Source organism: Podarcis filfolensis, assembly GCF_964270895.1.
Source record: "Podarcis filfolensis genome assembly, chromosome: 2".
NCBI classification, from domain to species: domain Eukaryota; kingdom Metazoa; phylum Chordata; class Lepidosauria; order Squamata; family Lacertidae; genus Podarcis; species Podarcis filfolensis.
The window spans coordinates 7,953,147-7,973,293 of record NC_139605.1 but is presented as its reverse complement, the minus strand read 5'-3'; the positions used below and the strand labels follow the sequence as shown (position 1 = coordinate 7,973,293).

The following is a 20,147-nucleotide window of genomic DNA, read 5'->3' as shown; positions in this document are numbered from 1 at the left end:
GCCACTCTCAGCGGCTCCCAACAGAATATTAAAAACACAGTAAAACACCAAGCATTAAAAACTTCCCTAAACAGGGCTGCCTGCAGATGTCTTCTGAAAGTCAGATAGTTATTTATTTCCTTGACATCTGATGGGAGGGCGTTCCACAGGGCGGGTGCCACTACCGAGAAGGCCCTCTGCCTGGAATTGTAAAAAAAAAAAGGTAAAGGACCCCTGGATGGTTAAAGTCCAGTCAAAGGCGACTATGGGATTGCGGCGCTCATCTCACTTTCAGGCCAAGGGAGCCGGCGTTCGTCCGCAGACAGCTTTCCGAGTTATGATGCCAGCAGGACTAAACCGCTTCTGGCACAACAGAACACTGCGATGGAAACCAGAGCACAGGGAAACGCCATTTACCTTCCTTGGAATTGTACAGTTGGAAGGTCAACCCATGCAATGCAGGAATAGTCATGATTTCTAATTGCCTTTTAATATGACGTGTTATGGTATTATTGTTTGAATACTTTAAAATGTAAAGTAGAAAATTAATAAAAATTATAGAAAAGAAAAAAGTTAAAAACAGCTACCTGAAACATCCAATAAATAAATAGCCAGCTAGCACCAAGAAGAATCTGAAGACAGATCAAAACACATATTGGCCTCCTATGTATCTGGGTAAAAGGTAAAGGGACCCCTGACCATTAGGTCCAGTCATGGCCGACAGTGGGGTTGCGGCGCTCATCTCACTTTATTGGCCGAGGAAGCCGGCGTACAGCTTCCGGGTTATGTGGCCAGCATGACTGAGCCGCTTCTGGCAAACCAGAGCAGCGCACAGAAATGCCATTTACCTTCCCACCGGAGCGGTACCTATTTATCTACTTGCACTTTGACGTACTTTCGAACTGCTAGGTGGGCAGGAGCAGGGACTGAGCAATGGGAGCTCACCCCGTTGCTTGGATTTGAACCGCCAACCTTCTGATCAGCAAGTCCTAGGCTCTGTGGTTTAACCCACAGCGCCACCTGCGTCCCTATCTGGGTAGGATTGTCTAAACAATAATGTTTTGAGCAGGAGCTGAAAAGAAAAGAGTGAAGGCCTTGCCTGCCCAGTGTCAAGAGGCAGGGAGTCCCAAAGAGCCACACTGAAAGAGTGCTGAACAAGTGTTATAGGGCATTTGCAGCAGTGTCAGTGCCACAAGTTGAAGGTGCTGAGTGGGCATATATGGGGCAAAACGGTATCACAAGTGAGCTGGTCCCAAGTTGTGAAGGGCTTTATATACTAACAGCAACACCTTGTTAGAAGAAACAGCTAAGGAATAAACCCTAGACAAATTCGGAATGGAGTACCTAAGGACATTGGATGGTGCCTTTAGCAACTCCTGCTGGTGCCAAACGTCTTGTTCTGCTTTCCTTTCACACTGGATATCTGCTCAGATGTATTGCTCTGCTTTCCTTTGGACCACATTAGCAAGGCCAAGAGGTGGGTCTGGTCATCTGGGCAGCCCAGCCCCAGAACCTCTATACACACTGCCCAGGCTTGCACCTGGGCATGGTCACTTCGGTGCAGCTAAAAAACACAGAAGGCAGCAGTTGCAAGTTACGTGTCTCTGCAGCCACAGCAGGCGCTGCGATTCTCCATCAGTTTGACTTCACCCCCGGAGGCGCACTCCATTGTCGACAGATGCCAACAAAAATTGCATTTAAATTATCTGCATTCTGTGAGTCGCATAGAGAGCCTTGCCAGAGCCCCAGAAACTCAGTCATTAATTTTTTTGCAAAAGGAGCAAAACGCTGAAAGCTTGTGCGCGATCTTTCCTTCCCCTCGGTACGCGCGTCTTTACGCAGCCACCTTTCCCCCGTCTCTAACCAGGAGGATGTCAACACCAGACGCCCCTCCCTACGTCTCTGTCTCCTCCTCCGGAAATTGGCTTTTCGCACGCTCTCTCTCTCTCCCACCCCAGCTTCTACGATCAGTTTTTCTTCTCGAAAGTCTATTGTGTGTGTGTTTCGGTGGGGGCGCGCGACAGGTTTCCAGGGAAGAGCGAGCCGGGTTCTTGGTGAGTTACAACTTTGAACTGCAAGCGGGGGATGGAAAACAATTGATCCCCAAAGTGGGATGTGGGGAGGAAGAGGGGAATGTTGCATCGTTTCATGAAGCGGCCAGAGAGGGGCTCGATGGGGCGGCGGGTCGAATCATTTCTTTGCATTGTCTCCTAATGTCACAACCTAAAATAGACGTGCGAGTCTAGGAAAGATTCCGGAAAGGATAACCAAAATGATCCGGACGATGGAACAGCTCTGCTGTGGAGAAAAGATTAGGAATACATCTAGGGCTTTTTTTATTTTGGAGAAAAGGCGAGTCAGGGGTGTGGGACCTGGTTGAAGGGGTCTAGGACATAGCTGTCAACTTTTCCCTTTTTTAAAGGGAAATTCCCTTATTCGGAATAGGATTCCTCGCAAGAGAAGGGAAAAGTTGTCAGCTATGGTCTAGGATTAGGTATGGCTGGCTGGTTGGCTGTTGTAACCTTTCTCCTTCTGAACCAGGTTCTATTACTGCATGCAATCAATGTACAATTTACGTGCCCAAAATGCCACGAACACCAGTGTTTAAATAGTTAATTTTTAAAACATTTCTAAAATGAAACCATGTTACCCCTACAGAGCTGAATAAGTATTATAACTAGATGGGAAAGGTCCTTAATAATGGGAGAGATACTTTGACAGGGCTCTGACTTGTTCTTCATTTCCTTTAAAGCTTTTTCTTGTCAATTTTCCCAAAAATGCATTCATTTTATGTCTTCAGAAATACATGCAATCAGTTCCCTGCCTTGCAACTCCTGACTCCCTTCGGATATAATAAGTTGCCAGGCTCCACTATTTTATACTTTTCTAAACCTCTCACCCTCTTTAAACATCTTTTAACATCATTTAACTGTCTCCCATGCTTTCCTTTATTAGATCTAATATTAGGTTTCTGATATTTCCCCCGCGCCTTTGCATAAAGGAGTCTTGCTCGATCTTGTTGACTTGCTCTTGTCATTATTGTTTTTGTTAGTCGTTTAGTCATGTCCTCCTCTTCGTGACCCCCTGGACCAGAGCACGCCAGGCACTCATGTCTTCCACTGCCTCCCGCAGTTTTGTCAGACTCATGTTTGTAGCTTCGAGAACACTGTCCAACCATCTCGTCCTCTGTCGTCCCCTTCTCCTTGTGCCCTCCATCTTTCCCAACATCAGGGTCTTTTCCAGGGAGTCTTCTCTTCTCATGAGGTGGCCAAAGTATTGGAGCCTCAGCTTCACGATCTGTCCTTCCAGTGAGCACTCAGGGCAGATTTCCTTCAGAATGGAGAGGTTTGATCTTCTTGCAGTCCATGGGACTCTCAAGAGTCTCCTCCAGCACCGTAATTCAAAAGCATCAATTCTTCAGCGATCAGCCTTCTTTATGGTCCAGCTCTCACTTCCATACATCACTACAGTGGTACCTCGGGTTACACATGCTTCAGGTTACATACGCTTCAGGTTACAGACTCTGCTAACCCAGAAATATTACCTCGGGTTAAGAACTTTGCTTCAGGATGAGAACAGAAATCGTGCAGTGGCAGCAGGAGGCCCCATTAGATAAAGTGGTGCTTCAGGTTAAGAACAGTTTCAGGTTAAGAACGGACCTCCGGAACGAATTAAGTACGTAACCAGAGGTACCACTGTATTACTATTATTATGAATTTATTTGTTGTTTAGTCATTTAGTCATGTCCTACTCTTTGTGACCCCATGGACCAGAAGCACACCAGGCACTCCTGTCTTCCACTGCCTTCCACTAACAGTTTCAGGTTAAGAACAGACATCCAGAACGAATTAAGTTCTTAACCCGAGATATCACTGTACTGGGAAAACCATAGCTTTGACTATATGGGCCTTTGTTGGCAAGGTGACGTCTCTGCGTTTCAAGATGCTGTCTAGGTTTGTCATTGCTTTTCTCCCAGGCGCCTTTTAATTTTGTGACTGCGCCTTTTAATTTCATGACTGCTGTCACCATCTTGTCATTATAGAGTCTCACAAACACAGTGGAGAGACCAGCCAAGGTGTCACCAGGATGAAAATGGAGGAGCAAGACTCTGTGAACTGCATGGTGAAGACTGGGTTTGGAGGGGCAGGAGCAGCCCCTCATGCCCCACAACCAAAGAGCGCCAGGGAATTCCACCTAAGGAGGCTGGAAGAACAGATCAAACAGGAAGAGGATGAGGGAAAGTTTCAGAGGTGGGAAACCCAGTGGGAGGAGTTCCTGAAGACAGCGGTGTCGCCCCACTCAAGCTGGGAGACCCCACGGTTGCCGGAGGAGCCCACCCCTTGGGATGACGTCAAGGCCTTCCTGGCCTCCTTCGAGCAAGTGGCCGAAGCCTGCCGCTGGCCCCAGGAAGTGTGGGTGACCTGGCTCCTGCCGGCCCTCCGGGGAGAAGCCGAGCGGGCCTTCAGCAGGCTGGAGGGCCGGGACAGAGAGGATTATGGGAAAGTGAAGGCGGCCATCTTGTGGCAGGACGCCATGCGGAGGGAGAAGCAGCGCCAGCACTTCCGGCGCCTCTGCTACCAGGAGGCTGAGGGGCCGAGGGGGGCCTACAGCCGGCTCTGGGAACTTTGCCATGGGTGGTTAAGGGTCGAGAAGCACACCAAGGAGCAGATCCTGGAGCTGCTGGTTCTGGAGCAGCTCCTGACCATCCTGCCCCGGGAAATGCAGAGCTGGGTGAGGGAGCATGGACCCGAGACCTGCGCCCAGGCGGTGGCCCTGGCAGAGGACTTCCTGATGAGGCAGCGAGAGGCCGAGAGAGAGGAGAAACAGGTGAGGCCGTTTCACAGCTGCCTCACATGGTGTCAGACCATCGGTCCATCCAGCTCAGTGTTGTTTGACACAGGCTGGCAGCATCTCTCTAGGATACTTATTTGCATGTTTTGTCTTGTATTTTACTCTGTGAACCACCCTGAGATCTTTCAATGAAGGGCGGAATATAAACCTAATACAGTGATACCTCGGGTTACAGATGCTTCAGATTACAAACTCCACTAACCCAGAAATAGTACCTCAGGTTAAGAACTTTACTTCAGGATGAGAACAGAAATCGCACTCTGGCAAGCATGGTGGCAGTGGGAGGCCCCATTAGCTAAAGTGGTGCTTCAGGTTAAGAACAGTTTCAGGTTAAGAACGGACCTCCAGAACGAATTAAGTGCTTAACCTGAGGTACCACTGTAAGTAAATAAATTTTCAGACTGGGAGAGGTTCCCAGCCCTACGTAGAGATGGCAGGGATTGGGACCTGCACACAAGGCAGATGTAGAAGGTACAAAGTTCAGTCCCTGGTCTCCAGGTGAAGCTGGGAATGTCCGCTGCCTGAAATGGCGGAAAGCTGCTGCCAGCCAGTGTTGACAATACTGAGCTAGGTAGACCAATAGACTGACTCTGTATGAGGCAGCTCCTATGTAGCCAATGTGGAGTTTGACCATTCCTACAGGCAGAGCTGTAGCTAGGTGATCTTGCGCCCCTGGCAGAACTGCCCAGATTGTGCCCCCTAGCCACATATAAATTAGTTCTTCTTTCCACCTCGCCTCCAACCCCCCCATTCAATTCACCCTCTAATAATAATAATAATAATAATAATAATAATAATAATAATAATAATAATTTATTTCTGCCCCACCCATATGGCTGGGTTTCCCCAGCTGCTCTGGGCGACTTCCAACAAAAGATTTAAAAAACCATTTCTTATGAGGCAATAATCAATATTTATATTTATGAACATATTTTAGCTGCTTTTGCACCCCCCCATCGCCTGTGCCCCTAGTGGGAGCCCACCTCACCACCCCCTAGCTACGGCCCTGCCTACAGGGCAGATCTTAAATTAAAAGGGGGGGGGGATAATTTTAATTCACAAATTTCAGTATCATAAAGCACAAAAATAGCAAAACAAACAGTTGCAGATCCCTGATGTGTTGCTCTGACAGTATAAGATTGGAAAGAAGCGATGAGCATTGAAAATGGGTAAGCAGTAAAAAAAGCTGGTACCGGTCTTAGCCTCTCCCAAATCCAGGGTGGGTAGTTGGACCTTCTGGAACTCTCAAGAGGATCATTTATGAAAGTTGGGAATGCAAACCGTACTGCGTCAAATTGACTCAATGCAGTTTGGCCTCTCGCTCTCCATGTATCAGCAATTATCATCATCATCATCATCATCATCATCATCATCATCATTATTAATTGAATTTATATACCGCCATATACCCGGGGGTCTCAGGGCGGTTTACAGAATAAAATCAAGGTATAAAACCACAAAATACATAATGAAAATAAAAACAACAACCCAATAGCCGCCCCCCAGGCGAGCAAGACATGCTTATGCCAATACACAATCACTAAGCCCTGTGCCCAACTCACCATTCCCCTATCATTCCCCCTACATTAATCCCCTAGTTTCCCCTTCCCACCTCAGGTAACTGTTGTAAGCCGCCCAGGAGGGTGGGGTATAAATAATAACATTATTATTATTACTATTGTAACTACTAAACTCACTTGTCACCTTCCCAATCCCATTTCTTCATGCAAATCCAGGATGGTGGTGTGGCTCTACACATCCTCCAATGGGGGCTGCGTGATGACAGCCTTACCTTTTTATGTATATGGGGAGAAAAACCAGAGACTGTTTTCCAGCCACCAGCCACTGCTGAGCTGTCTGCAGCAGGGAGGGAAAACAGGAGATGATAGGAGAAGAAGAGATTATGCAGATGACATAATCAATTTTAAATTTTGTATCCTGTGTGTTTTCATAATCCTGTATGCTTTTCCTAACCTCAGCACCTAGGACTTGCCGATCGCATGGTCGGCGGTTCGAATCCCCGCGGCGGGGTGCGCTCCCGTCGTTCGGTCCCAGCGCCTGCCAGCCTAGCAGTTCGAAAGCACCCCCGGGTGCAAGTAGATAAATAGGGACCGCTTACCAGCGGGAAGGTAAACGGCGTTCCGTGTGCTGCGCTGATCGCCAGATGCAGCTTGTCACGCTGGCCATGTGACCCGGAAGTGTCTGCGGACAGCGCTGGCTCCCGGCCTATAGAGTGAGATGAGCGCACAACCCTAGAGTCTAGCAAGACTGGCCCGAACGGGCAGGGGTACCTTTACCTTTACCTTTTTATGCTTTCATAATCGAAAGTCACTCTGGGACGTTTCTGTAGTAAATGACAAATAAACGCATGTCATCCCCTTCATCTTGCCCTTTGTCTTCCATCCAGATCCTGATGCCGTTTGTGGAGGTGGCTGTGAGTTTTTCCGAGGCAGGCCCAGCCTCGGCCGACCTCAGACCGAGGGAGCTGTGCGTGGAAACTAAGCCAGGAGGTGAAACTGTCCTTTTGGGTAAGTCTGCTCCCTTGCCCTCCAGTCCTTGGATGCTCATAGAATCGTAAAGTTGGAAGGGAGAAAAACAGAAGACAGAAAAACAGTTAAAAACAACAGTTACTTGAATAACAGTCACAACAGAATGGAATGCCTCTCTCATGTGACCCACAGTCAGCCAATCACATAAGAGCTACTGCCAAAGGAAAAACTCCATGCTAAAAACACACAACATAATTCAACATAAGCAGCTTCTTCTTTGGCGATCACTTGTAGCCGAGTGAGATTGTCTTCCAGAAACACTGTTTTAACAGTGAGTCCGTAAGTGACTTTGGAGGCCAATTCTGGATCTACACGTCCTTCCAAATTGGGGACGTAGGTTTCTGGGTGGGAGTTGATCATGGTGAGGGTTTGCCAAGTGTGTCTTCCTCTTAGCACATTTCTCCCTTTCCTCTTGAGTTTGAGCATCTTCAAAACCCATGACACCTTTGATAAAGGCTGTTCTCCAATTGGAGCACTCGCAGGCCAGTGTTTCCCAGCTTTTTTAGATTTGCCTTGAGACAGTTTTTAAACCTCTTTTGTTGACCACCAGCATTACACTTTCCATTTTTAAGTTCGGAATAGAGTAGTCACTTTGGAAGACGATCATTAGGCATCCGCACAACATGACCAGTCCAACGAAGTTGATGTTGAGGAAACATGCCCATTTTAGAAAATTAAGCTGTTAATGTTATTTACAGTAGCTGGCTTTTTTCTCTCATTTGCCCCAGATTATGGACAAGGAGATGAAAGCAAAGAAAATAAATACCATCTTGAGGATCTAAAGCCCATGGAGCCTTCTCAAAGGAGGGCCAGAGAAAGCTTTCCTCAAGATCACGGGGAAGAGGGAGTCTTTGAGGATGAGCAAGGACCTCGGGGGCAGCTGGCTGACCACTGCCTCGGGGGCGCGATGATGGATCGATCCATTTCCTCCATGTTGGATGAGGAGGCCTTCCACGGGAGCCTCAGGTGGCAGAAATCAGACTCCCTCAGCGTCCCGGAGGAAGCTTTCCAGCAGGGCCCCATCACGCATGATGCTCAGGAGGGGTCCTACCAGTGCGCAGAGTGTGGGAAGGTCCTCAGCCGCAAGGACCATCTCAAGAGGCACCAGCAGATCCACACGAGGAAGAAGAAGCCCCACCAGTGCTCCTACTGCGGGAAGTGCTTCCGCCAGAGGTCGGACCTTGTCTTCCACGAGAGGATCCACACGGGGGAGAAGCCGCACAAATGCTCCGCCTGCGGGAAGAACTTCCGCAGCACTTGCCAGCTGATCGTCCACGAGAGGACGCACACCCGGGAGAAGCCCTACAAGTGTTCCGCCTGCGGGAAGAGCTTCAGCCAGAACGCCAACCTCACGGTGCACCTGAGGACCCACACCGGTGAGAAGCCCTACAAGTGCTCCGCTTGCGGGAAGACCTTCATCCAGAAATCCCACCTCGTGAAACACGAGAGAATCCACACCAGGAAGAAGACGTGCAATTGCTTAGCTTGGAAAGAGCTTCCGCCGGAATGAGCTCCTTCCTGGCCGCAACTGCTGCTTTGCTGGAGGAGAGCTGGACCATAAAGAAGTCTGGTCGCCGAAGAATTGATGCTTTTGAATTATGGTGCTGGAGGAGACTCTTGAGAGTCCCATGGACTGCAAGAAGATCAAACATCTCCATTCTGAAGGAAATCAGCCCTGAGTGCTCACTGGAAGGTCAGATCCTGAAGCTGAGGCTCCAATACTTTGGCCACCTGGAAAAGACTCCCTGGAAAAGACCCTGATGTTGGGAAAGATGGAGGGACCAAGGAGAAGGGGACGACAGAGGACGAGATGGTTGGACAGTGTTCTCGGAGCTACCAGCACGAGTTTGAGCAAACTGCGGGAGGCAGTGGAAGACAGGAGTGCCTGGCATGCTCTGGTCCATGGGGTCACGAAGAGTCGGACACGACTAAATGAATAAACAACAAGAAGAACTTCCAGGGAAGGTGTACCTCATGGAAGAAGCCGCAGGGAGGAGAATGGCATGAGTGCTTCATCTGGGAGATGAGTTTTGGTCGTGATTTTGCCTTTAGCGAACCTCAGATAACCCACCAGGAAGAAATATGCACCCAGAGCTGCCCATTGGGGCTGGTAGGCTGGAAAGCGGGGAGGTCGACAGTAGGTGGCGCCAGAGAGCCAAAGACAGGCAGAGCTGGCTAATTCTAGCTTCACTGCCCCCACCTCCCTGTCTTCTTCCCTGCTGAGTTTGACAAGGGGCAACACTCAGACTGAGAGAGCAGGAGCTGTAACTCAGTGGCAGACCTTGCATGTCCCAGGTTCAAGCCCCGCCGTTTTTAGGTAGGGCTGGAAGAGAGTCCGGTCTGAAACCCTCAAGAGCTGCTGCCAGTCAGTGTGGACAGTGCTGAGCTAGATGGACCCCGTGGTGTGACTCAGTATAAGGCAGCTTCCTATCCTGTCAGACTGAGGAGGAGGAGAAAGCTTAAAGGCAGGGCTGGGTTGGGTGGTAACTAAGCCGAGTGCTGAAGGAGGGCAGGCTTAGGTTGCCCTAATCGACCAGCCTTCAGTGTGTGGGGTCAAAATGAATTCACAGCAGCCTTTATGTATTACAAAAGGCACAAAGCAAAGTGGAACCCTTCCGGAAAAGGTCTTCTGTGCGAGTCTTCACTGACTCTGAATCCCATCCAACTTGACTATGGGAAAACTATCCAGGGAGAGGAATCTGCTTTTCCTTGACTCTCCCTGAGTGTTCTAATGGGATTTCAAATCTGGCTATTTGAAGTGCTGGAAAGAATCCCTCTTTTTTTGTTTTTGTTTCACAGGTCCAGACGACTCCCCACTTACACGCGGGTTTCGTTCCAGGGCCATGAAATCCTCTAAACACCCTTTAAATGCCCCCTGTGCCACACTCTCTTCAAATCCAGACCAAAAATACTGTATCAAAAAAGATCAGCAACTAGAGTTGAAGCTCTGGGACTGGCTGGAGGTTGGAGGACGAGCGGGAAAGCAGCCGCTGATGCGGTCTCCTCTACAGCTCCCTGCCACCATTTCCGGGTTTGAATTGAAGAATTGAATTGTTTGTTTCCCGGCGCCATATACCGTACAAGGTGCATGAGTCGAACACACATAATGCGGGGGGGGAGATGCCTGTACTGACTTTGTAAGAAAGGTCCCACCTCCCTGCAGAGAGGAAGGGTTGCGGAGAAGTCCAGTTGCACCAGAAAGTGGTCTGACCATGGCACTTCTTTTGTTTCGCTTTTACTTAGTGTCAGATCACCAACATCCGTAGAGGTAAACACCAGGTCTAAGGCATGTCCACGGCTATAAGTTGGGCCAAACTTGTTCAGGGACAGCCCCATGTAGGCCATGCTTTCCACGAAGTCCCGAGCGGCCCCTTGTAAGGTCGTGTCGGCATGGATGTTAAAATCCCCTAGGACAACCAAGCTAGGTGTCTTCAGGAGCATATCCGCCACGACCTGAAGCAGCTCGGGCAGGGAATCCTTGGTGCAGCGGGGAGGTCGGTACACCAATAGGAATCCTGTACTGCCCCTATTGCCCAACTTCCAGAACATGCACTCAGAGAACTGGGTCTTCCCAACAGGATGCCTGGTGCAGACTAATGACTTCCTTAAAATCACTGCAAGACCCCCTCCCCGCCCACATGACCTGGGTTGCTGTGCGTAAGAGAAACCTGGTGGACAAGCAGCGGCAAGGACAGGCCCATCTGCTTCATCCAACCAAGTCTCTGTTACACATGCTAGGTCAAATCCTCCATCCACAATCAGGCAGTCTTATTCATCATTGAGCTGGCATTGCACAGCAACACTTTCAGGTCACGTGGGTTTCCCTTGCTGATTCCAGTATCTGTCTGGTAGGACCAGACCTGGAGGCAAGGATAGTCCTCAGACGACGACTAAACCTGCCTCCTCGGTAATGACATGGTCTGGTCTCAGCGTAACTCCTCCTTCTGCCCGTGATCACTGAGATCGCGTGTCCCAATACATCCCCCCCTGTGGAACCTGCTCCAGCCATTCTATTGGCTGAGGCCCACTCCTAGGCAGCCCTGACCCTTCCCCTTAAAAAGCAAAATACAAACTATACAATAACTTAACAAAATAATGAAAGTAAAAACAAAGCAAGAAACAATTATGCTAAATTTAAACTACTCCCCACCCCGACTAAACATTTATCCCACCCCAAGCAGAAAGAAAATAATAAAATAATATTGGAAAAAAACACCATTTGAGGTGCAGCAAATTAAGAACACTTAAAACATTTAAAACCATTTTTTGCCACTTGCTGCAGGGAGCTGCTCAGAGTGTGTGTGAGTGTAGGCCCCAGCCCCTAGGCCCGATGGAATTGGCTGGAGGAGGGAGCGGTCTTCCCAAACACTCACCGGAGCAGCAACAGCAGCAATCTGTTTTTTGCACAACTTAGGTCCAGGGTATCTCGGGCGTCACCTGAACTCTTAGATCCCAGCTCCATCACTTAGATCCTCTGCAGAACCATTAGTTGTTCCCTTGGTTGTTGATGCAGAATCTCCATGCCATCATTACATATCTTTAGGAGCCAGGCGAAAACATTCCTCTCCAACCAGGCTGATTGATATCCAATGCCTTTTTAAATGTGTTCTGGAATGGGTAGAATTGTTGTTTTTTTGTTCTTATTTTTAATTATGTATTTTGTGGTTTTTGTAATTTTATGTTGTGAACTGCCTGAGATCTACAGATGATGGGTGGTATTGTAGTCTTTCAGGCCTTTCCCATGGGTCGGGTGAGTGTTGTGCCCAGGGAGGGAGGAAGGAGCCAAACAGACACCGAGGGTAGGTTCAGAGAAAGAGTTTTTATTTCTGCTACCCAGGCAGCAGAAAGGCGCTTGCGTGGTTAGTTCACAGCAAGCAGCAGTTTTAGAGTAGAAACAGACAGCCTATATTCTCTTTAGGGTCCCCTTTCCCCTCCCCAGGAATCCAGCCCCACGAGTTTGCACACGTATGTTGGCAGAAACAATCTCCATTCATGATGAATAGAAATTGTCTCTGCACTCTTATCCGGCACTCCTGGCGCCATTCCCGGGGTCTGTGCGTCAGCGTGGCCAAGACAGTTGCAACCTGGTAAGATAAGTTGGATGCGCCACCCATCTCTTATTCGGGACTGACAAGGCCATCTTTTACGCCTTCATGGACTGAGAAGAGGAGAAGGCTTTGTTCATTTAGCTACTTTGTGTTATACAGCAAAAGCTAATGCATTTTAAGTTTGCATCCTCAGAGAAAGAAATACAGCTCTAGCTAATGCATTTTAGCTACTGAATCCTCAAAGAAAGAATTTGTGAAGTCTTGGGGCCTAGTTGTTTTGGGTAACCTGTCCCTTCATTCCCCCCTCTTATTTTGGACAGCCTTCCGGCTCGTCCCAAGGCACTGGCTGGTATTCTCGGGCTAGTGCTATAATCTGGGGCCGAACCATTCGTGACACCATTTTATGCATCATATTTTGCAAGCATTGCAATAAGCGAGGTACACAGGAGCAGAAAAGAAGCAAGATTATCAAGGGGCCTAGTAACATCTCTGGCAAGACTATGGGTGCGGCCTGAGTTTTCCTCCTGGCCTCTGCAGCTGATGGTGAAGGCTTCGCCAATGCTGGCAGCATACTGCCTGCAGGGGCCTCATCTTCGTACGAAGGGTAAATTTTATTATTATTATTATTATTATTTAGAAAAAAAGCCATCCTCCCATAAAACTGTATATTCAAAGGGAAAGAAAAGAAAACGTCCTCTTTCAATCCATGCTGGATTCTTCTGCCGTGCGTAGAGGTGCCAGCTTCCTGGGGGTGGCACCAGCAGGGCGGTCGTCTGGTGGGCGCCGAGAAATGGTGAGCTGAAGGGGCTGGTGTAGATCAGTTGTAATAGCCCAATCTGACACTGCCTTCTTTACACGAGTATGAATGAATGAACTTTATTAGGGTCTCAGGCCAGAATTAAAAAAGCATATAGATAAAATAGCAGTTAGGATTTTTTAACCGATAATTGTTAGAGCAAATGAGGACAAGGAAACAGGCATAGGATAAAACATTTGGATAAAATACAAGATTAAACACGGATAATGGATGGATAAAAAACTGATAATTAAAACAGATAAGAACTAAAAACAAACAAAGACACGCAGTTAAAACAACTGTAAGAGCATAAGAACTAAAAGACTCGAAGTTAAAACAACTATAAGAGGCTGCAGAGTAGAAGCCTCTTAAATAGAGGACACTCACAACATTAGAAACTGCTGTGCAAATATGGTTAAAACAGACAATTAAAACAACATACAACACTAAATTTAGCAACAATGTACAACGATAAACTGTCCCAGGGAGTTGACTCAGAATCACCCATGGAACCGTGTTTGGGGCTTTTCATGCCGGACTATTTTGAATTGGGTGATAGTCTGCGCCTACAGATCTGTACACAGAATCTGGCGACCATCCAGGTCATCTTCTTGTCTTTGCCTAACAGCAAAAGGTCAAATTTTTGCTTTTGCGGGAGGTCGGCGAGCCTCACCAATAGGGGATCATGATCTTACTACGTGCCTCTTCATAAGAGGGACATCTAAAGAACAAGTGTTCTGGGCTTCCTATCTCTCCCAATGGACAGGTGCAAAGTCTCTGAGCATAGGGGACTTTTCTAAAAGCTCCATCCAGGACCGGCGAGGGAAGAGCCGAGCTTCTGGCGAGTGTAAAGGCCCTTCTTATAACCCTAGATACAAGAAAGAAGAGATATGCTGCCGGTGCGGCTGTATATCTCTCGATTTCTCCAATTCTATAGTCAGGGCACCTTGCACAGTCCTGCTATCTCTCGGTGTCTAATATTCTTTGCCTGACCATAGCTTTTGCCTGGCCCAAGCCCAAACTTAGAAGGGCTTGAGGGGCAAAACCCAGTTTCCGGAGGGTGTTCAGGACTGCAGTCTGCCAGCCTGACTGGAATTGGTCACAGAGGATCAATGGGGCTATCCCTTGGGGGAATCCTCAAAGAAAGAATTTGGGAAGTCTTGGGGCCTAGTTGGGGGTGACTACACAGTCAGGTTTTGGGTAACCTGTCCCTTCAGTATACTACTACTACTGCTACTACTACTGCTAATAATAATTTTCAGTGGACCAATGGTTTGGAGTGATAGACAACAAAATTTGCTCCTTCTTTACGCTGTGCACGTAATGTGGTTTGCTGTTGGAAATACAGGGATTGCTGACTTTTAAAAAAAAGATGGGGCAAATTGATGGGGCCGGGCAGTCTGCCTAGCGATGGCTATAAGTTGCAAGAGCCCAAAGAGAACTTCCATATGCAGAGGCAGTGTACCGTTGAATGACAGCTGCTGAGCGATAAACAGTGAAGAAAGGTTTCTGGATGCATCTGACTGGCCCCAGTTGGGAGACAGAATGTTGCGCATGGCGGCGATTCTCACCACCAATGCGGAGAACGGGTTTGTCAGAGCAGGTTGTCGGATTTGTAACAGCAGGGATCATTCAGTTAGTCACCCCAGGGTTAATCCCCCCCACAGTCAGTTAACCAAGTGGTTGCAGAGGTGTTGCTTAGCAACCAGCCATGATCTTTGCTGAGGTAACAAGTGCTCTGATTGGCTGTGCGATTCTGAGGGAGTTCCCTCCTGTACTTGGTTAGTCATTGTATGTCTTCCTGCTGTGTACAAGGCCTGACCGAAACAAAACCCGCTGCTTATTTCTCCTCAAATTATACCCTGTTCCTATTCAGTTTACTTGATAAAATACTTTTTGCTCTGGACTCCATCTGCTTTATTCAAGTCATTCCTCTAACAAGCTAACTTTTCATTAAAAGCCATACATGCGGTGATACAACCCCCATCCCTGCAGTTGCACTTCAGCCGCGAATCCAGTATTATTTTTATTATTACTTTTTACAACATCCAGGTATACAGGTTTATCCAAGGTTCTTTTGCATTCATAAAATAATATTGGGTGGTGGGGAGGTCCTTGCCCCAAGGAGCTTGAAAGCAGGGGTGGGGAACATTTTTGAGGCAGAGGGCCACATTCACTGCTGGGGAATCTTTTGGGGGCCACATGGCACTGGTATGCGGGCAGGTTTTTACATACATCCTGCAGGCAAGCAAAAGGCCTTATTGGAGTTCAAGGCTGCACTCCAGCCTAGTAAAAACACCTGAGGAGAGTGGGACATGCCAGTGAGGGATGTTGACTGGGGAGTGTTCTGAGGGCCACATGGAGATGCCCGGGGACCGCTTTTCGGCCCACATTGGAGGTTCCCCACTCCTGCTTCACAGCATAAATCTGAAGTGTGGCCTAACCTTTTAAATGATAAAAACCGCAGAGCGCTTTCCTTCTGAGGCTGACTATTTTAAATTGAGAAGCGACACTGGATCTTAGCCAAAAGGCCGAGAATACACAGGCCCTGATAGGTTATGAGAAAGCTAGAGCAATAATCCGCCAACGAATTTGGGATGTGGAACTGCAATGCCACGTGAGTGAGATGAATAAACACCCAGCAATAAAAGATAATGGGAGAGGATTTACCCCAGCAAATTATTTGTCATAACCACAAATACCTAAATACAGACAGTCATTTACCCTCGCTAGATTCAGCGTGCAGGGAAGATTGAAGGGTAAACCATACGTGGAACGAGTCTGCCCCTGTGGCTTGATGGAGGTAGAAACTGTCTCTCATGTCTTGTTATGCTGCCGTTTCTACGGGGATATACGCTCGGTATTTATCACTCCTGTTATACAAAAATCTCCAAATGGGCCCGAACTTCAATGTCTAAAACTCCTGGCAGAGGACAAAGATCTAGAGATCACGCTAAGGGTGGCCAAATTCTGTGTGACTGCCATAAAACTTAGGGAACAAGCTGTACTACCAAAATGATTAAGGTTTTAAATGATAATTTTAGGTTATATTTTAGTGATCAAGATTTAATATATTTTTTTAACTGCCGCTATATCTGAATTGTCTCTGTTGTACCCAATTGCAATTCAATGTATCCCTGTTGTGTTTTATGATTTTCCTGATATTGTAAGTGACCTGGAACTGGTCTGTGACCGTAACAATAAAATTCTAATTCTGAGAAGCGACACAAGAAAATGCACGACTGCAAACTGTTCAAAGGGGACAGTGGAATTCCAGAGGTTCAGGATGAGAGCCTGACCTCCGCCGGGCTCTCTTTGGCATGGTTTCTTTTGTGCAGCATGAGGAGCGAGATCTGGCAGAAGCTTTCGCCGCACTCGGAGCAAGCGCACAGTTTCCTGCCGAGGTGGACCCGCTGGTGCCGGGTGAGGTGCGACTTGCAAACAAAACCCTTCCCGCAGTCGGGGCACCGGTGGGGCTTCTCGCCGGCGTGGCCGTGGCCGTGCTGAATGAGGCCCGAGCGGGAGCCGTACTTCTTCCCGCAGAGGGAGCAGGCGTACGGCTTTTCCCCGGTGTGGATTCTCTGGTGTCGGGTGAGGTCCGACATCCAGACGAAGCTCTTCTCGCACGCGGAGCAGTCGTACAGCGTGTTCCCTTTGTGGACTCTGCGGTGGCCGATCATGTGCTTCTTGTGAGTGAACCTCTCGCCGCACTCAGTGCACTGGTACATCATGGCCCCACCGACGTTCTTCTCCTGCTTGTAGAGGCCCGAGTTTTTCAGTGCCTTGCCAATCACGACGCAGCTCTTGGGCTTATGCTCTGGCAAGGTTCCGGCAAATATCTTCTTGCCTATTCCGCAAGGAACGGGTTTGCTCCCGGACTGCCTCTGTGGCCTACGAGGATCCCCAGAGGCGTGGTCCTCACAGAGGTCCTCTTCTGTCACACCTCCTGGAGACATCCCACATGGTTGATCTAGCCGGTCAGAGGTTTCCTGGTGACTGGGGCTCTCTCCGTTCCCACTTGCCTGCCAAACACCTAGTGGAACAAAGAGAAAGAAATAAAAGGATCCAGAGGGAGCCCTTTGGTCTTTTCTTTTTCTTTTAAATTGTTTTTATTGAATTTTACATTACAAATTTAAATTCAAACATTAAACATCAACATCCTAATTTAAGATTCCCTGAATGCTCCGGCCTTCGGTGGTTACCATTTTCAATCTTTTTATTTTCAACTGCTTCCCTTAATTTTCTTTATTTTTTAAAAAAGAATCCATTTACAGTGGTACCTCGGGTTACAGACACTTCAGGTTATAGACTCCGCTAACCAATAAATAGTACCTCAGGTTAAGAACCTTGCTTCAGGATGAGAACAGAAATCGTGTGGCGGCAGCGCGGAGGCCCCATTAGCTAAAGTGGTACCTCAGGTTAAGAACAGTTTCAGGTTAAGAACGACCTCCAGAACAAATTAAGTTCTTAACCCGAGGTACCACTGTATACCATAGTTTTTCGTACAAGCATTACTAAAATCCTGCCAAAGTCTTTAGTTGTTTACAATGTTCTCTTAACTACGTTGTAAATTTTTCCCATTCCTTCTTAAAGTTATTCTCTTCCTGGTTTCTGACAAAGTCCTGACCAGAGACAAATGGCTGATGAAGATGTTGGACTGCACTGAAAAGGCGAAATTGACCGGGAAAATCAGAAATCAGAAACCCTTTGGTCTTTTCTAAGTTATAACAGGAGCCAATGTTGTGTTAGTGCTGCAAAGTGCCAGACTCGGACCTTCCGGAGCTGGGTTCAAATCGACGAAGCTCACTGGATGACCTTGGGTGCCACTGCCTCTCAGCCTTAACTACCTCACATGGTTGTTGTGAGGAGTAAAAGAAGAGGGAGAGAACCACGTGCGCCACCTTGAGCTCCTTGCAAGGAAGGGAGGTGAGATACAAGAGCAATAAATACATACAGACACATCAACAAGTTGGATCCAGATTGGAGGAGACCCTCCTGAAAACAACTGGGGAAGGGTTCCCCATCTTTGTCCTACACAGCTCAGGACTGGGTTACTCAAGAGTCTGCTTTGATCCCTTATCTACCCAGTAGGTCCCAGAGGCCTGTAGGGTCCAAGGATCTCATAAGCCTTCTCCACCGTAACTCAAAAGCAGGGCATCCATTCTCTGCTGAGATATGACAGGTCACCTACTTGGCGGTACTTTCCGGAAACAGTCAGAAGCCATATTTGTTATGACAAGCTTTTCCATCTGGATGGGTTTCACTTCATTTCACTTTTAATTTGTATTCTGCAAGGAGGTGTTGGCTATGGAATCTAGGGGGTCACCATCTGTGTGAGACCCTAAAATTACTACCATCGTGCTGCTTGCCGTGTTGTTCTTGTTTTTTAAAGCGGGGGCTTCGTATTCATACATCAGCCTACCATCAAAGCCTTAGCTTTAGATGACAACCCCACCTTTCCTTCAAGAACATTTTACATTAAGAATGTGTGTGCTGTTTGATATACTGTAATGCAGTCTTGGGCAACCAGGTTTTGAACTACAACTCCTGTCAGAGTAATAGGAGTTGTAGTTCAAAACAGCTGGAGCCCCCCCCCCCAACACCCTGAAGCTTCCTTTTACAGATTATAGGGATGGAAATCCAAAAAAATATGATTAGGTGGTTTATGTATGCTACAACAGCAGTAAAGATTTTATATGCTCAAAAATGGAAAGAAGAAACTCCTACAAAAGAATGGATAAGTAAGGTGATGAACTATGCAGAAATGGAAAAGTTAACAGCTAAAATAAGAGAACCTAATGACGACAACATTGTGGAAGAATGGAAGCCTTTTTTGGACTAGTTAAAGAAATATTATAGTATTATGAATTCGTGAGCAGGATCTGAGGCATGATTAGCCAAAAGAATTAGGACTCACTATACTATGTTTTTACCAGACATTGACAGTTTGAATAAGCCTTTACCTTTTTGAGCCAAGAGTTTTTTCTCAAGGTAAATATATGTATACAGTCCCTGATCACTATAAAAACTGGTTGCTATTTAACGTTTTTAAGTTAATTATGTTGTGGACATGATTGTACAGTCGTACCTTAGAAGTTGAACAGAATCTGTTCTGGAAGTCCGTTCGATTTCCAAAGCGTTTGAGAATCAAAGCATGGCTTCTGATTGGCTGCAGGAAGCTCCTGCAGCCAATTGGAAGCCGTGGAAGCTGCGCTGGATGTTCAGCTTCCAAAAGAACGTTTGGATACTGGAACAGTCACTTCCGGGTTTCAAATGTTTAGGAGCCAAAATGTTCAAGAACTAGGCTGTTCAAAAACCAAGGTACGACTGTAGTTTGCAAGAACACCTTTACAGAATATTGGATAAAGGAATATACCTACAAGGGGAATGAAGGAAAGGATACTATAATATTGTTATGATATAAGAGATAGATTCAAGGGTGCAGGAAAGGGGGAGAAAATAAAACCAAGCATGGAAAATGGGATTGGAAGTTGGAAAAACAAAACAAAATTATGTATTGAAGAGTATATGTGGATTTTTTTTCTTTTCCCCTTGAAATCTATTTTTTAAAAAAATAAAAATAAAACAAAATAGGGACCATTGGAGCTTCTAGATGTCCCAAACGAAATAGGTTCATCCTTCCTTTTTTGGACATGGGCAAGTCACTGGTGAAAGCCGCTTTTCAGAGAACGAGCATTCATGCAATTGCAATTCCATGATTTTATAAGAAATGCCCTGCTGGATCTTGCTAAAGACCCATCGAGTTTCCCACATTCAGGGGCCACTCAGTTTGGAAGAAGGACCTGAATACAACAGGCCTGGACCAGAACAGTGAGCTCACCTGGTCCAGCACCCTGTTCTCAGTGTGCTCAACCAAATGCTCCACCATTACAAGACCTGAACCCACCAGCACAACTCTCCCCA

General features: G+C 47.3%; 3 protein-coding genes across 3 annotated transcripts in view; 2 read left to right on the top strand and 1 right to left on the bottom strand.

Moving 5' to 3' along the window:
• Nucleotides 1–20,147, top strand: part of LOC310756746 (uncharacterized protein) — a 1,375,527-nt gene that overhangs the window by 1,075,653 nt on the left and 279,727 nt on the right. Inside the window, exon 5 of the transcript XR_014544973.1 lies at nucleotides 3,477–3,625. The gene's annotated coding sequence lies outside the window, so the exon portion shown is untranslated. The remainder of the gene's footprint in view (nucleotides 1–3,476; nucleotides 3,626–20,147) is intronic.
• LOC310756798 (uncharacterized protein) lies at nucleotides 1,595–16,311 on the top strand. Its single transcript, XM_083601584.1, has 5 exons — nucleotides 1,595–2,033; nucleotides 4,022–4,806; nucleotides 7,238–7,358; nucleotides 8,108–11,302; nucleotides 11,770–16,311. Exons 2-4 carry the CDS (start codon nucleotides 4,066–4,068, stop codon nucleotides 8,887–8,889), a joined length of 1,644 nt encoding a protein of 547 aa, XP_083457710.1. The 5' UTR covers nucleotides 1,595–2,033; nucleotides 4,022–4,065; the 3' UTR covers nucleotides 8,890–11,302; nucleotides 11,770–16,311.
• On the bottom strand, nucleotides 13,023–18,800 carry LOC310757226 (uncharacterized protein). The gene has a single exon (XM_083602504.1). It carries the CDS (start codon nucleotides 17,177–17,179, stop codon nucleotides 16,505–16,507), a length of 675 nt encoding a protein of 224 aa, XP_083458630.1. The 5' UTR covers nucleotides 17,180–18,800; the 3' UTR covers nucleotides 13,023–16,504.

Bases quoted from the DNA above. Each gene is read 5' to 3' on its own strand.
- LOC310756798 (XM_083601584.1), top strand. From the start codon at position 4,066: ATGAAAATGGAGGAGCAAGACTCTGTGAACTGCATGGTGAAGACTGGG. The intron at 4,807-7,237 runs GTGAGGCCGTTT...TCTTCCATCCAG, and splicing joins CCGAGAGAGAGGAGAAACAG to ATCCTGATGCCGTTTGTGGA. The intron at 7,359-8,107 runs GTAAGTCTGCTC...CATTTGCCCCAG, and splicing joins AGGTGAAACTGTCCTTTTGG to ATTATGGACAAGGAGATGAA.
- LOC310757226 (XM_083602504.1), bottom strand. From the start codon at position 17,179: ATGTCTCCAGGAGGTGTGACAGAAGAGGACCTCTGTGAGGACCACGCC.